General features: G+C 35.5%; 1 protein-coding gene across 2 annotated transcripts in view; it reads left to right on the plus strand.

Moving 5' to 3' along the window:
- CAAP1 (caspase activity and apoptosis inhibitor 1) overlaps positions 1-17,674 on the plus strand; it is a 40,625-nt gene that overhangs the window by 1,442 nt on the left and 21,509 nt on the right. The window contains exons 1-4 of one of the 2 annotated variants that reach the window (XM_064291824.1): positions 4,760-6,338; positions 7,009-7,209; positions 8,081-8,165; positions 9,114-9,189. In XM_064291824.1, the coding sequence (XP_064147894.1) occupies positions 7,141-7,209; positions 8,081-8,165; positions 9,114-9,189 (230 nt within the window). In that variant the 5' untranslated portion in view covers positions 4,760-6,338; positions 7,009-7,140. Of the gene's footprint in view, positions 1-4,759; positions 6,339-7,008; positions 7,210-8,080; positions 8,166-9,113; positions 9,190-17,674 lie in introns of those variants that run through there. The other variant, XM_003407327.4, reaches the window with a different exon arrangement.

The raw sequence follows: 17,674 nt of genomic DNA on the forward strand, positions 1-17,674 counted from the left end.
CAATATATGAGAATTAATTATGTGAGAGTTAGGAGTTGTGGAAGCATAGAAGGCCATTTATTTTTATCTTTTTTTTGTAGCTAGCCACACTATTAGTTACTAGCTTTAAACTGGTTTTCAGAAAACTTTCAGCAGTGAGAATTTTGTCTTGTCTCTTTCAGCATTTATATTGCTTGTTTTTTGTTGTTGTCTGTTTGCGTTGACTAGAACTTGTAGTGTTGAACAATAGCTGTGATAATAGGTGTTTTCTTTTCCCCCATTTCTTAGCATGAACATTTTTAATGTTCCACCAATAATATTTTCCATAGGTTTATGAAAGGTATCTTTGATCAGGTTAAGGAAATTTTCTTCAATTCCTAATTCATTGAGGGTTGTACAGTTTTCTCAGATACTTTTCTGGCATTCTGTTGATATAATCACATAGTTTTTCTCCTTTAAGCTGATAATGTAATCTTATTGATAAATTATCTTATATTGAACTGTACTTGAAGTGTTGGGATAAACCCTGTTTAGTTTGTTGGTTTGTTTGCTCTCAGCTGGAATTTGGTTGGTGTTATTTTGTTTAGGATTTTCACTTTTGTATCTGTATTCATAAGTTAGATAAGCTTATGGTTTTTAGTTTTGGAGTTAACTTGTCACGTTTTGGTATCAAGATTTTGCTAGCTTCGTGGATATAGTTGGGAAGCTTTGTATTATTTTGTGTGTTTCAGAATAGTTTGTCCTTGTAGATGTGGCAGAACTTATTCATTCTACCATACTATCTGGTTTTTTTTTTAGGGATAGGTTTTTTTTTTCAAATTTTTTAATAGTTATAGCTCTATTCAATTTTCCCACCTCTTCTAGATTTGATTTTGGATATTAGTATTTTTATTTCAAATAGTTTCAAGTCTCTAGTTCTCTTTATCAGGATGGCGCTAAGTTTGTAAATATTTGCACATGGGACTAAACTCACCTTCAAATGAGAAAAAAGTGTATTTGTTGAAGAAGAAAAAGTTATTCCATATCAGGCATGTAGATAACATCTCAAAGTGCTGAGAACGCGATTGTATCTGTTGTGTGTTGAATTTTGTAACATCTTTATTGTTGTTGTTATTGGCGGCCTTTGAGTCACCGCAACTCATGGAGACCCTTGCACAATGGAGCGAAATGCTGTGTGGTCCTGCGTCATGCACATGAATGGTTGTAGATTAGACTATTGTGATCTGTAAGGTTTTTATTTGCTGATTTTCAGAACTAGATTGCCAGACCTTTCTTCCTAGTCTGCCTTAGTCTGGGAGCTCCACTGAAACCTGTTCAGCATCATAGCAACATGTGAGCCTCCACTGGTGAGCCTCCACTGACAGATGGGTGGTGGCTGCACATGAGGTGCCTTGGCCAGGAATGTTGGGTGGGAATTCTACCATTGAATCACTAATGCCCCCTGTAACAACTTAGATATAATTCACATACCATACAGTTTACTCATTCAAAGTGTATCATGCAAAGTGTATAATTCAGTGGTTCTTGTTATAATCACAGAGTTGTACAACCATCACCACGGTCAATTTTAAAACAATTTTATCACCCCAAAAAGAAGCTATGTGCCTAACCTTTAGCCATCACCTCCAGTCCTCTCTCCTGTCCTTAGGCAATCACTAATCTACTTCCTGTCTCTATAGCTAGATAGGTTTCCATGTTCTAGACATTTTATATAAATGGAATCATGTGATATGGGGTCTTTTGTGTTTGGCTTCTTGGACTTAGTATAATGTTTTCAAGGTTCACCATCCTGTAGCCTGTATCCAAGCTTCATTCTTTTTAAGTACTGAATAAAATTCCGTTTTCTGAATATGAAACCAGTAACCAAACCCATTGCTGTCAAGTCGATTCCGACTCATAGTGACCCTGTAGGACAGAGTAGAACTGCCCTATAGGGTTTCCAGGGAGTGGCTGGTGGATTCGAACTGCTGACCTTTTGGTTAGCAGCTGAGCTCTTTAACCACTGGGCCGCCAGGGCTCCCTTCTGAGTACAGCACATTTTGTTTATCCATCATGCATCAGTTGATAGATACTTGGATTGTTTCCAGCTTTGGGATTTTATGAATAATGTTTCTATGAACATTCATGTACAAGTTTTTGTGTTGACAATTGGCTACATTTTTTCTTGAATGTATACTTAGGAGTGGAGTTGCTGGGTTCTATCATAACTCTATATTTAATCTTTTGAGGAACTGCTGAACTGTTTTCCAAAGTGGCTGCACTATTTTATATTCCCACTAGCAGTATATAAGGATTACAATTTCTTCACATCTTCACCAACACCTAGGTGTTTTTTCCATTATAGCCATCCTAGGGGATGTGAAGTAGTATTTTGTAGTGGTTTTAGTTTGTATTTCTCTGGACTAATGATGAGCATTTTTTCTTGTGCTTATTGACCATTTGTATATCTTCTTTGGGGAAATGTATACCCAGATCCTTTGCCCATTTTTGAACTGGATTATTTGTCTTTTTATTTTTGAATTGTCAGGGTTCTTTATATACTCTCGATACAAGTCCTTATCAGATGCATTATTTACAAATATTTTCTCCCATTTTGTGGATTGTCTTTTTACTTTCTTGATAGTGTTTGTTGAAGTACAAAAGTGTTTAAAAGTGTTTAATTTGATGAAGTCCAATTTATTTATTTTTTCTTTTGTTGCTTGTGCTTTTTGTGTCATATCTAAGAAGCCATTGCCTAATCTGAGGTCATGGGTATTTACCCTTGTGTTTTCTTTTAAGAACTTTATAGGGGGCCCTGGTGGCACAGTGGTTAAGTGCTTGGCTGCTAAACGAAAGGTCAGCAAGTCAAATCTATCGGCTGCTTCATGGGAGAAAGATATGGCAGTCTGTTAAAAGTTCAGTGCTTGTATTTAGATGATCGATCTATTTTGGGTTGATTGTTGTATATGGTGTGAGGAACGGGTCCCGCTTCATTCTATTGCATATGGATATCCACTTGTCTGAACACCATTTGTTGAAAATACTATTCTTTCCCAATTGAGCGGCCTTGGCTCTCTTACAGTAAATTGACCAAAAACATATGGGTTTATTTCTGTGCTGTCAGTTCTGTTCTGTTGATCTTATGCCAATACTGCAAGTTTATACATAAATGTAAAGCTTACACTTAAACATAAGTTTATACTTAAACGCCCAGGCCTTAATTACTGTTGCATTGTAGTTACTTTTAGAAACTGGGAAGCGTGAGTTATCCAACATGGTTCTTTTTCAATATTGTTTTGACTATTTTGGGTCCCTTGAGTTTTCATACGAATTGTAGGATTAGTTTGTCAGTTTCTACAAAAAAAAGCCATTGAAATTCAGAGAGGGACTTCATTGAGTCTGTAGACAAATTTGGGGAGTACTGTCATCTTAACAATATTAAATCTTCCAGCCCATGATCATGGGATGTCTTTCGATTCATTTAGGTCCTCTTTAATTTCTTTCAACAATGTTTTGTACTGTTTAAGCTTTGTTCCTTGTTAATTTTATTCCTGGGTATTTTACTGTTTTTGATGCTATTGTAAACAAAGTTATTTTCTTAATTGTCCGTAGCAGTATGAATGTATAGAAATACAATTGATTTTTGTATATTGATCTTGTATCCTATAGCCTTGCTGAACTTTTTGTTAGTTTAGTAGTTTTTGTTTTTAGTGGATTCCTTAGGATTTTATATGCAAGATCATATCTGCATGTATAGTTTTACTTCTTGTTTTTATTTTCTTGCCTAATTGCTTTAGTTAAAACTTCGAGTACAATATTAAATAAAGACATGGGAGGGGACATCCACCTAACCTTGTTGTCGTTGAGTGCTGTCAAGTTGATTCCAACTCATAGAGACCCCATATGACAGAGTAGAAGTGCCTCGCTAAGGGTTTTCTTGGCTATACAGAACAGATTGGAGAGACCTCAGATTTGATGTAGGGAGTTCAGTCAAGTAAGTTATTTAGACAATCCAGGCAAAAGATGATGGTAGCCTGGACCTGGGTTGTGACAGTAGAGTTGGAGATAGAAGGTAAAATTGCCAAAAATGCGTTGTCGTTCTTGTTGTTGGTAGATGCCGTCGAGTCAGTTCCAACTCATAGCAACCCTGTGCACAACAGAACGAAACACTGCCCAGTCCTGAGCCATCGTTACAATCGTTGTTATGCTTGAGCTCGTTATTGCAGCTACTGCGTCAGTCCACCTTGTTGAGGGTCTTCCTCTTTTCGCTGACCCTGTACTCTGCCAAGCATGATGTCCTTCTCCAGAGACTGATCCCTCCTGACAACATGTCCAAAGTATGCAAGACGCAGTCTCGCCATCCTTCTAAGGAGCACTCCGGCTGTACTTCTTCTAAGACAGATTTGTTTGTTCTTTTGGCAGTACGTGGTATATTCAATATTCTTCTCCAACACGACAATTCAAAGCCATCAATTCTTCGGTCTTCCTTATTCATTGTCCAACTTTCACATGCATATGATGCAATTGAAAGTACCATGGCTTGGGTCAGGCGCACCTTAGTCTTCAAGGTGACATCTTTGCTCTTCAACACTTTAAAGAAGTCCTTTGCAGCAGATTTACCCAGTGCAATGCGTCTTTTGATTTCTTGACTGCTGCTTGCATGGCTGTTGATTGTGGATCCAAGTAAAATGAAATCCTTGACAACTTCAGTCTTTTCTCCTTTTATCATGATGTTGCTCATTGGTCCAGTTGTGAGGATTTTTGTTTTCTTTATGTTGAGGTGCAATCCATACTGAAGGCTGTGGTCTTTGATCTTCATTAGTAAGTGCTTCAAGTCCTCTTCACTTCCGGCAAGCAAGGTTGTGTCATCTGCATAACGCAGGTTGTTAATGAGTTTTCCTCCAATCTTGATGCCCCGTTCTTCTTCATATAGTCCAGCTTCTCAGATTATTTGCTCAGCATACAGATTGAATAGGTATGGTGAAAGAATACAACCCTGACACACACCTTTCCTGACTTTAAACCCCTCGGTTCCCCTCATTCTGTCGGAACAGCTGCCTCTTGATTTACATACAGGTTCTTCATGAGCGCAATGAAGTGTTCTGGAATTCCCATTCTTTGCAATGTTATCCATAATTTGTTATGATCCACACAGTCGAATGCCTTTGCATAGTCAATAAAACACAGGTAAACATCGTTCTGGTATTCTCTGCTTTCAGTCAGGATCCATCTGACATCAGGAATGATATCCCTGGTTCCACGTCCTCTTCTGAAACCAGCCTGAATTTCTGGTAGTGTCCTGTTGATATACTGCTACAGCCGGTTTTGAATGATCTTCAGCAGAATTTTGCTTGTGTGTGATAATAACGATATTGTTCTATAATTTCCACATTTGGTCGGATCGCCTTTCTCAGGAATAGGCATAAATATGGATCTCTTCCAATCAGTTGGCCAGGAAGCTGTCTTCCATATTTCTTGGCATAGATGAATGAGCACCTCCAGCACTGCATCTGTTTCTTGAGACATCTCAATTGATATCCCATCAATTCCTGGAGCCTTGTTTTTCGCCAGTGCCTTCGGAGCAGCTTGGACTTCCTCCTTCAGTACCATCGGTTCCTGATCATATGCTACCTCTTGAAATGGTTGACCATCGAGTAATTCTTTTTGGTATAATGACTCTGTGTATTCCTTCCATCTTGTTTTGATGCTTTGTGCATCATTTAATATTTTCCCCATAGAATCCTTCACTATTGCAACTCGAGGCTTGAATTTTTTCTTCGGTTTTTTCAGCTTGAGAAGCGCCGAGCATGTTCTTCACTTTTGGTTTTCCATCTCCAGCTCATTGCACATGTCATTATAATACTTTTCTTCTGTATTCTCGAGCTGCCCTTTGAAGTCTTCTGTTCAGTTCTTTTACTTCATCAATTCTTCCTTTTGCTTTAGCTGCTCGATGTTCGAAAGCAAGTTTCAGAGTCTCCTCTGACATCCATCTTGGTCTTTTCTTTCTTTCCTGTCTTTTCAATGACCCCTTGCTTTCTTCATGTATGATGTCCTTGATGTCATTCCACAACTCGTTTGGTCTTCGGTCACCAGTGTTCAGTGGGTCAAATCTGTTCTTCAGATGGTCTCTAGATTCAGGTGGGATGTACTCAAGGTCATATTTTGGCTCTCGTGGACTTGCTGTGATTTTCTTCAGTTTCAGCTTGAACTTGCATATGAGCAGTTGATGGTCTGTTCTGCGGTCAGCCGGTGGCCTTGTTCTAACTGATGATATTGAGCTTTCCCATCATCTCTTTCCACAGATGTAGTCAACTTGATTTCTTTGTGTTCCATCTGGCGAGGTCCACTTGTATAGTCGCCGTTTATGTTGGTGAAAGAAGGTATGTGCAATGAAGTCGTTGGTCTTGCAAAATTCTATCATTCGATCTCCGGCATTGTTTCTATCACCAAGGCTATATTTTCCAACTACTGATCCTTCTTCTTAGTTTCCAACTTTCGCATTCCAATTGCCAGTAATTATTATTAAATGAAATCACTTGGCTATTTTGAGTGTTTAAATTATAACATTCAGTTTTAAAAATGGTAATAGTTCCTGGTGTACAGTGTTACTTTACTGCATAATAGTTGCGATTTGCCGTATTTTTGCTGGTTTCTCTTCCATTTTTTTTAATATGATTTTAGGTAGAGTGATATGCATATATATAAAACTGATGGGTGAGTAACCAGCTGGAGGAATACTTGAATTCTTCAGAAGTCTCAAATTGTAGGAAAGCATTGAATATTGAGTTATGTTTTCATTTGTGTGTCCTAAGATGCTATCAATTCCCTTATATTGGGTTGCTGAGTTGATTGCGGTATGGAGAGTAAGATCAGAGAATACTGTGCAATTAAATAGTCTTTCCTATGGTTTTAGATAATCGGTCCAAACAAAGAATTGGAAAACATTTAATGAAGAAGAATTTGTTATGTGAAAATATGTAACATCATACACATATTTTATATATTTTGAATAGTATTGTTTAATTTTTTTTTAATCTCTCTTAATTTTAGGAAACCAAATATCTTTTGCCATCTTTGGAAAAAGAATTATTCTTGGCAGAGCACAGTGACCTTGAAGAAGGTGGACTGGACCTGACTGTGTCGTTAAAACCAGTTAGTTTCTATATATCAGACAAAAAAGAAATGCTTCAGCAGTGCTTCTGTATCATAGGGGAGAAGAAGTTACAGAAGATGCTTCCTGATGTGTTAAAGGTACTTCATTATTTACAGTGTCAGACTGTGTGCATATATAGGGATACAACCATTTTTGTAGCAGTCATCTTACACAGGCAGGTTATAATTGAATGGTTTCAACTGGACCATGCTAGTTGAAAAGATACAAAAAGGGATTTTGAGAACCATAAATGGCCTTGTATATTTAAAAATTTGCCAAGAAAAAACAGGGCATTTTACTATGTGTAGGCAAGGGTTTTTACTTTAATTGTGCCTAACCGATGGAAATCATTCTGTTGAGTGTAGGCAATAGTAGTAACTAAAATGGAGGAATAACGGATCTTTCTGGTGCTTTAAAAAATAACATAATATAATACTGTATTGCTGTGTAACAATATACAACAATGATTGGTAAGTAATAGTTTGTATTCCATTGAGTTCACAAGTGTTTTTATATACTTATTTCTGAAAATTTATCCCGGGAAAAACATGTCACTGTTATAATTTTATATTTGTGGGAAAAGAGCTTGGATAAGTTAAGCCCAAGATCATATACCTAGAAAGTACAGAGCCAAGACTTGAGTATTTAAACCTTTAAAAGAATTGCCTGGCATAAATAGGCTGTAGTTAAGAATACCCAGGCACTCAACTTACTCTATAATTTAGTCTTTCATATTAAATGATTTTAGGTATTCCCACCAAATGTTTATAAAATGTTCACGTGTTAACTGGCAGTTTTTCACATTTCATCTCACAAAAAGATTTATGTGAATTCTGTGTGAGACTTACAATTTGTTCTCTCGTTTAAGATTTTGCTAAGCAGATTTTTTTTTGCATGTGATTGCGGTTTTCTAGTTTACATTGGAGCTATATCATAAATGTGCTTTGTTTTTAATGTTATTTTCCTTAGAACTGTTCAATAGAAGAAATTAAAAAACTATGCCAGGAACAGTTAGAACTCCTGTCTGAAAAAAAAATCTTGAAGATTCTTGAGGGTAAGTATATGTGTTTGTATATTCTAGTAACTTACATATTCAATAGAATTCCTGAGGTTTTTTTTATTTTCTTATTTTGGATATTTAATTTTATTAATATAGGTAATCATTGAAGAGTATTTTTACTGAGAAATATAACTTACATATCAGAATAGGATTTCAAGAATAGATTTACTGATGTATTGTTTTTTTTTAAAACAAGTGTATAGATAAGTGTATTAGTTTGTATACAGTAGTAAAATGGAACAAAAAATGTTTACTCAAGATATCATAAAAAGTAACTATTAAAAAGGCAAAGATTTCTCTTAAAATAATTTTTTACCTGCTGCTTTATTTTCTTCATAGGTTTTAGTTGCCTTTTGCATACTCTTTCTGTTCTACTCAGACCCAGATTCAGAGTTAGGAGAATTCCTTGCAGTTTGTCAGCATTTATGTCTGCCTGAAGTATGACTCCTCTTTGTAATACCATTTATTACCTCTGGAATTTTCGATATTCAAGCATTTTTGTTTTCTTGAACATTGCAAGGATATTTACATCAGCATCATAAGAGTAGGAACAAAAATGAAGATTTTCAGTTTCTAGAAATAACTTTGTTTTTTAAATGTAAAATGGTTTAATGGAATTTTATAACTCTGGCAATAGCTGTATATATGTGTATATAGCCTATAAATATATATACACACACATTCTTGAGTATCTCTGTACAATGCATTATACGTGTTTGTATATATACATATAATGAATTAAGGGAAGACAATGAGAAATAGCTAACAAGGCATTAAATATATCAACAATTAATATATAAATACAAGCATTTAAAAATGTAATCTTTCAACAGCTATAAAGTTCCTTATCTACATCACTTTTAAAGTTGACACTTTTGGCTGATTGAATCATTTAGACATTTTTTATAAGCATGCTTTTATATAGTTTATTTCATTTATAAGGTGACAATGGTATGGACTCTGATATGGAAGAGGAGGCAGATGATGGCTCTAAGATGGGATCTGATTTAGTCAGTCAGTAAGTTAAAAACTTTCATTTTTATTTTTAAATTTCTTCATTTTTTCTTTGGTGCTTTCTTGCCTCAAGGATATGATTATTGTGTTTTATTTATATAAAATAACTCTGTAGTGTAGAAGGATTGATTCATTGTAATGACCCAGAGCCTTACAATGATAAGTCCTTTTGATAAATGTGAAGATGGAGTTGTTTCAGGATTAATGTGGTTTTCTTGAACTACGACACATAGATATAGGACAACAGGGATGTCAGCCTAAAGCAGATTCATATCTCTCCTTGGAAGCTGGGTATGTTACTTGTGATGCCCACTATTTATTAAGTACATACTAGGTATCAGACACTGTGTTAATAGCTTTGATCACTTTATCTTACTGAATTCTTCTACATATCTATTAATGTTAGTTTATCATAGATAAAACTAGTTAGATAATGTTCATTTATCATAGATAAACTCATTTCACAGATGAGGTAGTAAGATGGTTCATTTTCTGTATGTATATATGATTTGATTTATTGTGGTGAGAAAAAATGCCTAAGGTTTTGAGATGCTGACTAGTCAAGAAAAAACATGCTAATTTGTTTTTTCCTAAATTTTTCTGCCCTAACCACTGCTCATCAAATTTTTACCCACTAATTTTAGCATCTATTGATGATTCTCATCTGGAAAACTTACTTTGGTGATTTCCAAAGACTGATTTTTATCCCCCTTTGCAAAGCTAGGCATTTTTCTTAAAGAGTAAGAAAAGATTTGTGCTACAGGAACATGTAATAACACAAATAGATTAGTCGAGGCAGTAGAATAGATAAGTACCACATATTTAACTTGAAATCTTGAGTACTTTTCCATTTTGATGGCCAGAATGCTATTGGGTAGGTATCACTGAAAAAGGACAATTTTATTTCATGTTATAACTCCAGAGAGCATCAAATTCTCTCTCTGTAGTGAAGCATTTGGAAGCTCACCCTATGGCTTGGCTGCCTCATAACCAACAGACTTTACATCATCACATGCATCATATCTGGGAATGCCATGGGGTGATTGATGCTTAACTGTAGAGTAGGAAATGTACATATTTCTAAAAGGTCTTACTATTGCCTTTTAAAGTACGTAGCTTTAAATGAAAGAGCCCTGGTGGCACAGTGGTTAAGCACTCAGCTGCTAATTTAAAGGTCACACTTCGATCCCACCAGCTGCACTGTGGGAGAAAGATGTGGCAGTCAGCTTCTGTAAAGTTTACAGCCTTGGAAACCTTATGGGGCAGTTCTCCTCGGTTCTACGGGGTTGCTAGGAGTCAGAATCTATTTGACAGTGATGGGTTTTACTTTAAATGGCTTATACAGTATATTAATATAGTTAAGCCTGTTTAAGCATTTATAAGATTTGTCAGCTTTTAGTACTTTTAAGTTCCCTAAACTATCTAAAGTGATCATTTTGCTTCTTGATATTAGTTATAGAGAATCCGGGATTGAAATTCTGCTTGATTACATTTGTTTTCCCTTTGTTCAAATCTGTTTTCCCCCCATCTTTTGGGGTATTGTCAAGGTTAAGTGCTTTATTCACACCTGAACACTAGGTGTCTTTTCTACACTTAGAAGCCATTCAATTATAGATAGCCAATTACAGTAGAAATGTAATTCTTTTAATAAATTACAAGAAAATAAAGCATTTGACTTCTGAATTATCCTAATGAAAAAAAATTGATCAAATTGAAAGTGATTGTTAAGAAGAACCCACTTTTACAATGTGATTATAAGGCAGGTCACATTAACTTTTTAAGGTAATATGTGAGTAGGTTGAATAATCACAAACATTACAACAATTATCATAACAGCTACTTGTGGAGCCAGTAAGTACCAGATCATTGAGACTCTCTTGAATTATTTTAGAATATAGGCTTTTTTTAAATTGTACTTTAGATGAAGGTTTACAAAACAAACTAGTTTCTTATTAAACAGTTAATACACATATTGTTTTGTGACATTGATTGCCAACCCCATGACATGTCAACATTCTTCTCGACCTTGAGTCCCCAGTTACTAGCTTTCCTGCCCCCTCTTGCCTTCTCATCCTTGTCCCTGGGCTGGTGTACCCATTTAGTCTTGTTTTGTTTTATGGGCCTGTCTAATCTTTGGTTCAAGGGTCAACCTTAGGAGTGATTTCAGTACTGAGTTAAAAGGGTGTCCAGGGGCCATACTCTTGGGGTTTCTTCAGTCTCTGTCAGACCAGTAAGCCTGGTCTTTTCTTTTTTGTGTGAGTTAGAATTTTGTTCTACATTTTTTTCCACCTCTGCCTGGGACCCTCTATTGTGATCCCTGTCAGAGCAGTCAGTGGTGGTAGCAAGGCACCATCTAGTTGTGCTGAACTCAGTCTGGTGGAGGGCATGGTAGTTGTGGTCTTTGGTTTTCTTCGTTCTCCCTTGCTCCTGAGGGGGTGGGACCATTGGAGTATCTTAGATGGCTGCTTACAAGCTTTTAAGACCCCAGATGCTACTCACTAAAGTAGGGTTTAGAACATTTTTTTTACAAACTATGTCCCCCGAGACCATGGTCCCCAGTCCTCAGCCCATTAATTTGGTCCCTCAGGGAGTTTGGATATGTCTATGAAGCTTCTGTGACCTTGCCTTGGTCAAGTTGTGCTAACTTTCCCCGTACTGTGTACTATCTTACCCTTTACCGAAGGGAATGGAAGCTTTTAAAATCAAATTTCTAAACTACAACATGCTAGATAAATAATACTACTGATAGCTAACACTTTCTGAGCATTGTATTATAGACAATGTTCTAAGCAGTTTGTATGCATTCATTCACACATTGTGTTCATGTAGCAACTTTGTGAGTTAAGTGATACTGTCACACTATTTTACATATACCAGCAATGTACAATTGGAAATTAAAATAAAAAAATTCCGTTATAGTAACACCTAAAAAAATGTAATACTTAAGTAGAAATCTAAAAAAAAAAGTACCAGGTGTTTGCAAGAAACTGTAAAAAATGTTGAAGGAAAATCAGAGATGACCTAAATAAATGTAGAGACATACTGTGTTCATGGATTGGAGGACTGAAATAGTAAAGATTTTATTTGTTTTCAGATTGACCTATAGATTTAATGTAATTCCAGTCAAAATTCCAGCAGGATTCTATGTAGAAACGTGCTAATTTAAAAATTCATGAGGAAAGGCAAAACAAACAATAGGTAAAATGATTTTGAAAAAAAAATAATTACACTACCCATATTAAAGAGCTATAGGTGCTAACCAAACAGTCGGCAGTTTGAATCTACCAGGTACTCCTTGGAAACCTTTAGGGTCACTATGAGTTGGCATCGACTCGATGGCAACGGATTTGATTTTGGTTTTTATAAAGCTATAGTAATCAAGATAGTACGGTATTGGCGTAGGGATAAACACATCGATTAATGAAATAGAAAGGAGTTTAAAAATAAACATGCACAAATATGGCCATTTGGTTTTTGACTATGGAGAAAGAGTAGTCTTTTAACAAATGGCATTGGAACAACTAGACATCTGTATGCAAAGAAATGAACCTCATTCAAAATCTCACACTTTATACAAATACTAACTCAAAATTGATCATAGATCTAAATGTAAAATATAAAACTATAATATTTGTAAAAGAAAACAGGAGAAAATCTTCATGATTTGGAGATTAGGCTTGTAATTCTTAAGTTTGACACCAAAAGCATGACCCATAAAAAAAAAGTTGGTAGGTTAGATTTCATCAAAATTAAGAACTTTGCTCTAGGAAAGATTCTCGTTAAGAGAATACAAAGACAAGCTACAAACTTGGAAAATTTGCAAATCACATAACTGCAGAGAACTTGTATCCAGAATATATAAATAACTCTTCAACACTCGGCAGTGAGAAAGCAAACAACCAGTGAAAATAATGGGCAAAAGATTTGAATAGCTGCTTCACTAAAGAGAATATGCTGATGGCAAATGAGTAGATGTACAGGTGTTTAACATCTTTAGGCATTAGCACAACGCATATTAAAACTATAATGACATGCTACTACACACTCATTAGAATGACTGAAATAAAAAGTACTGACAAAATAAGGCTGGTGAAGATGCAGAGCAACTGGAATTCTCATGTTGCTGGTGGCAATGCAGAGTAGTGTGGCTTACCTGGAAAACATTTTGACAGTCTCATATAGAGTTAAACATGCATTTGCCATGTGATCAACCCTAGAGAAGTAAAAACTTATTTTCACACAAGACCCTGGACTGGAATGATTATAGCCCCTTTATTTATAATTGCCGCAAACTGGGAGGAGGGAGGGAACCCAAAGGTCCATCAGCAGTTTAATAAATAAATGGTGGTATATCCGTAAATTGGAATACTACTCAGTAATGAAAAAGACCAAATTATTGATACGTGCAACCACTTGGATGAATTTCGAAAGCTGGATGAAAGAATAAGCTTCCAAAGGTCACATTTGATGATTCCATTTACATGACATTCTCAGGCATAGCTATAGTGATGACAAACAGGATGAGTGGTTTTCAGGAGTGAGCGGAGAGTGTGACTATCTATGGATAGCATGAGAGAAATTTTTTTGGAATAATGCGACTCTGTTCTGTATCCTGTTTGTGCTGGTGGTAACACGAATCTATATACGTTTAAACTCCTAAAACTGTACATCAAAATAAATCAGTTTTCTGGTGTTCTAATTAAAAAGATAATAAATACAAAAAGCAAAGTATTAATAAAGATAAAAGCAGCAGTGAATTAGAAGCCAGAAAATGATGGACTTACAAATTTAAGAGCCGTGCTTTGAAAAAGAAATAAAAAATTAGTTAACTTGTTTAAAAAAGTGGCAGAAAGAAGTGATGTCTTTTCCCACAATTAGACATGTCTTTATCTTATGAACACTTTGGGTGGTTAATATGTGTTTACCATGTTGGGCATTGTGTTAAGTGTTAGGGGTATCAGTGCAAATAATTCACTGTCCTTGTCCTGAAGAGCTGGGTGGTTAAAGGAGTGTGATTATTAATCATATCTTATTCAGAGATCCTATCACTACCCTTACATGTTTATTATGAAATACTTGTTAAATTCAAAATAGTATATTTACATTACGAAGCATAATAATAAAATAAACCCACATGCACCCCCCATCCAATTTAAGTTCTAAAAGATTATGATTACATTTGTATCTGCTTGTTTTGTAGAAGTTTAGGTCAATAGTAAAAACACTTGCATCAAATAACTGGAAATAAGTGAAGTAAGATGCTCTTCTGAAAAATAAACACATGTATGGTAGACAGAATACTGTAATGACTCCTCACACACAAAAATATTAACATCCTATTTCCCAGAACCTATGAATCTGTTAACATATATGACAGAAGGGACTTTGTAGATGTGATCAAGGATCTGGAGATGAGAAGAGTATCCTGGATTATCCAAGTGGGACCAATGTATTACAGGGATCCCTATAAGAGGGAGGCAAGAAGGTCAAAGGCAGAAAAAGGTGATGGGATGATAGAAGCAGAGGTTGGAGTAATATGCTTTGAAAATGGATGTGGATCCATGAGCCAGGGAGTGTAAACAACCTATAGAAACTGGAAAAGACAAAGAAATGGATTCTCCCCAGGATCCTCTAGAAGGAATGCAACACTGCTTGTGTCTTGATCCTAGCCCAGGAAGACTCAATTTGGACTTCTGATCTCCAGAACTATGAGGGAATAAATTCATGTTGTTTTAAGCTACTGTTTGTGGTAATTTGTTATGGTAGCCATAGGAGAAAACTAACCCAACATACTTGATTAAAACCTAGACATAAGCCAAAGTTACTGATTGATTTGCTAAGGCCACGTAGGTATTTTCTTGGACCTAAACAAGATTTAAAAAAACTTTGAAATGGTTTCCTGCATTTAAACCTAACAATATAACACTAAAAACTGGATATTTAAGTTGTTTATAAAGTCATATTAAGTGATTATTCCTGGGAGAGCAAAAAATTAGTTGGAGTTGAGGGCGCTTGCTGTCTTTTTGTATGGCAGGCATATTTTGCTGTGCTACAGGGTAATGCACTGGCCTGAATGTTTGGTGTACGAAATGCCTGTAAAATGAGACATGTATTGAAGAGAAAATACATAAAAGCCAAGGGTTGGCCTTTAAAACAATTTTCCCTTTGTTAGCTTCTTAGCAGGTTTACCTTCTCATCCTAATTTTAACGAACAAAAATAGCTTTAATAACATAGAGAGATCTGTGTTAGTAAAAATCCATGAAAATTTTGACAGTTTCTTTCAGTGCTACCTGTGCTCCTTTATTATAGTTTTTATCAGAATCTGTAAAGTGACAGTATTCAGTATAAGATGTGCGCATGTGTGTATGTAGTATATCATACACCCTGCGTATATTAACCGTCCCTGGGTGGTGTAACGGTTAGGAAGTTAGCAGCTGAGTGCATTAACCATTTCCACCTCCCAGGGACTTTTTATACCCCCTTAAAGATTTTAAGGTACAGAAATACACACAAATGTTTATGCACAAGTAAAAAAAAAAATGTAAAATTCTCTTTACAGTTTTATCTCCTCACGTTGTCACCTCTATATGTTTAAATTCTGTTTATCCTTTAAAGTTGGCGTTCAAATGCAGGTTTTTTAGCCAAATTTCCTGATCTCTACTGCTGTTTAAAAGATTATTTGCCTACTTTTATTTTACCTTACAGTAGTTTTTTGATTTTTACTACCAAAAATAATACCAAGGAAGCAGTAGTTATAAGAAATTATTGAGAGTGGGCTACCTTCAAACTTTAAATGAATGAATAGATGTTAACTTTATAACAATTTCAGTAGGAATGAGATTTAGCAACTATGAAGATATAACATGTACAGTTTCTAAATACCTTCAGTTTAACAAGTGTGAGATTATATTGTGGGTAATCTGAAAACTTCAGTATCTGTAATTTTGCAGTGTTTTAAAACTACTAAGAATTGTGACAAGATTTGCAAATGTTACAGATGAAGATGAATTACTTAATGAGAACAATAATTTTAAGTAAATAATATGGAATTAGAGTGCTATCTCCATTTGGAGATGGACTGGGAGAAACTTATAACTAAAATAGCACAAAAATAAGAACAGCTATTAGCTTGACCTATAACATTATATAATTGTGCTATAAAGAATGTGTTTATAAGGAAATTTAAGTCTTGAATAATGCAGTAAAAAAATCAGGATTGAGGTTTTTTTTTTAATATATAAAGAATGAAAGTACAAACACTTTAGGGAGGTATCAGCAATATTTTAGAATTGCTTTCTTTATGAATTTTAAATTAATGTGCTTTTAGTGAATGATATAGAGGGAGTTGTCAGTGAAAATGAGGCTGCATTTCTCTGTAGGTAATTAGTAATGTTGGGGTAATGAAGCAGTTCCTGTCTGAATGTACCGGAACTCGTGCCCTAGCCTCTGCCACTTTCCTATCAGAAGATGGACATGTTCTAAATTGGTTTTTATCAAATTCTAATTTTTAATGATTAACCTTTTTTTAAAATCTGGATACTTCTAAATAGGCCTTAGAGATTCACATAATATTTATAAAGAACCATTTTGTTTTCACTGGAATATTTAAATATCTAAGGTAATTTACGTGGAAACCCTGGTGGAGTAGCAGTTAAGTGCTACGGCTGCTAACCAGAGGGTTGGCAGCTTGAATCTGCCAGGCACTCCTTGGAAATTCTGTGGGGCAGTTCTACTCTGTCCTATAGGGTTGCTGTGAGTCGGAATCGACTCGACAGCACTGGGTTTTTTTTGCTGGGTAAGGTAATTTATAGTGAATTGTTTTGTGAAGTGAAAACTTCTTTTGTAAGACTTATTTTAAAATTGCCATGTAAGTTGTCCCTTTTGTAAATTGGAGCCCTTGTTGGCGCAGTGCTTAAGAGCTCAGCTGCTAACCAAAAGGTCGGCAGCTAGAATTCACCGCCTGCTTCTTGGAAACCAGTTTTCTCCTGTCCTGTAGAGTCACTGAGTCAGGATCCACTTGACAACAATGGCTTTGGTTTGGGATTTGGGTTTTGTAAATCTCAAGTATGAGTAGTTTTGTTTAAAATGAAGTACATGGGTATTCTTCAAATGTAAAATGGTTGAAAGGAGCAAGTTGGGGGTCAAATAGTTACTTATTACTATTTATAATATACTGGTTACTAGTTATATTATGTTAAACTTTAGTACATTGTTATAATTATGTTTCTTAAGTAGTCTACCAGTTATTCCGTGCTTCAGAACCGGAAATTTCCTCTGTACTGCTGTTTATAGTCGGTTAGGCACTGAGGAATGATAGAATAAAATAAACCATACTACGTAAATGTAGGGGATTTAATGATGATGGAGCCTTGAAATAGGGTGTTTGTTCTTGAAAATATTGGGCTGTTCTTTTGGTTTGCTCAATTGTAGTCTTATCAAGAGTAACAACCAGAGTTGTGTATACAACCGTTTTTCTATTGCAGGACTC

This window comes from Loxodonta africana, chromosome 9, assembly GCF_030014295.1.
Source record: "Loxodonta africana isolate mLoxAfr1 chromosome 9, mLoxAfr1.hap2, whole genome shotgun sequence".
NCBI classification, from domain to species: domain Eukaryota; kingdom Metazoa; phylum Chordata; class Mammalia; order Proboscidea; family Elephantidae; genus Loxodonta; species Loxodonta africana.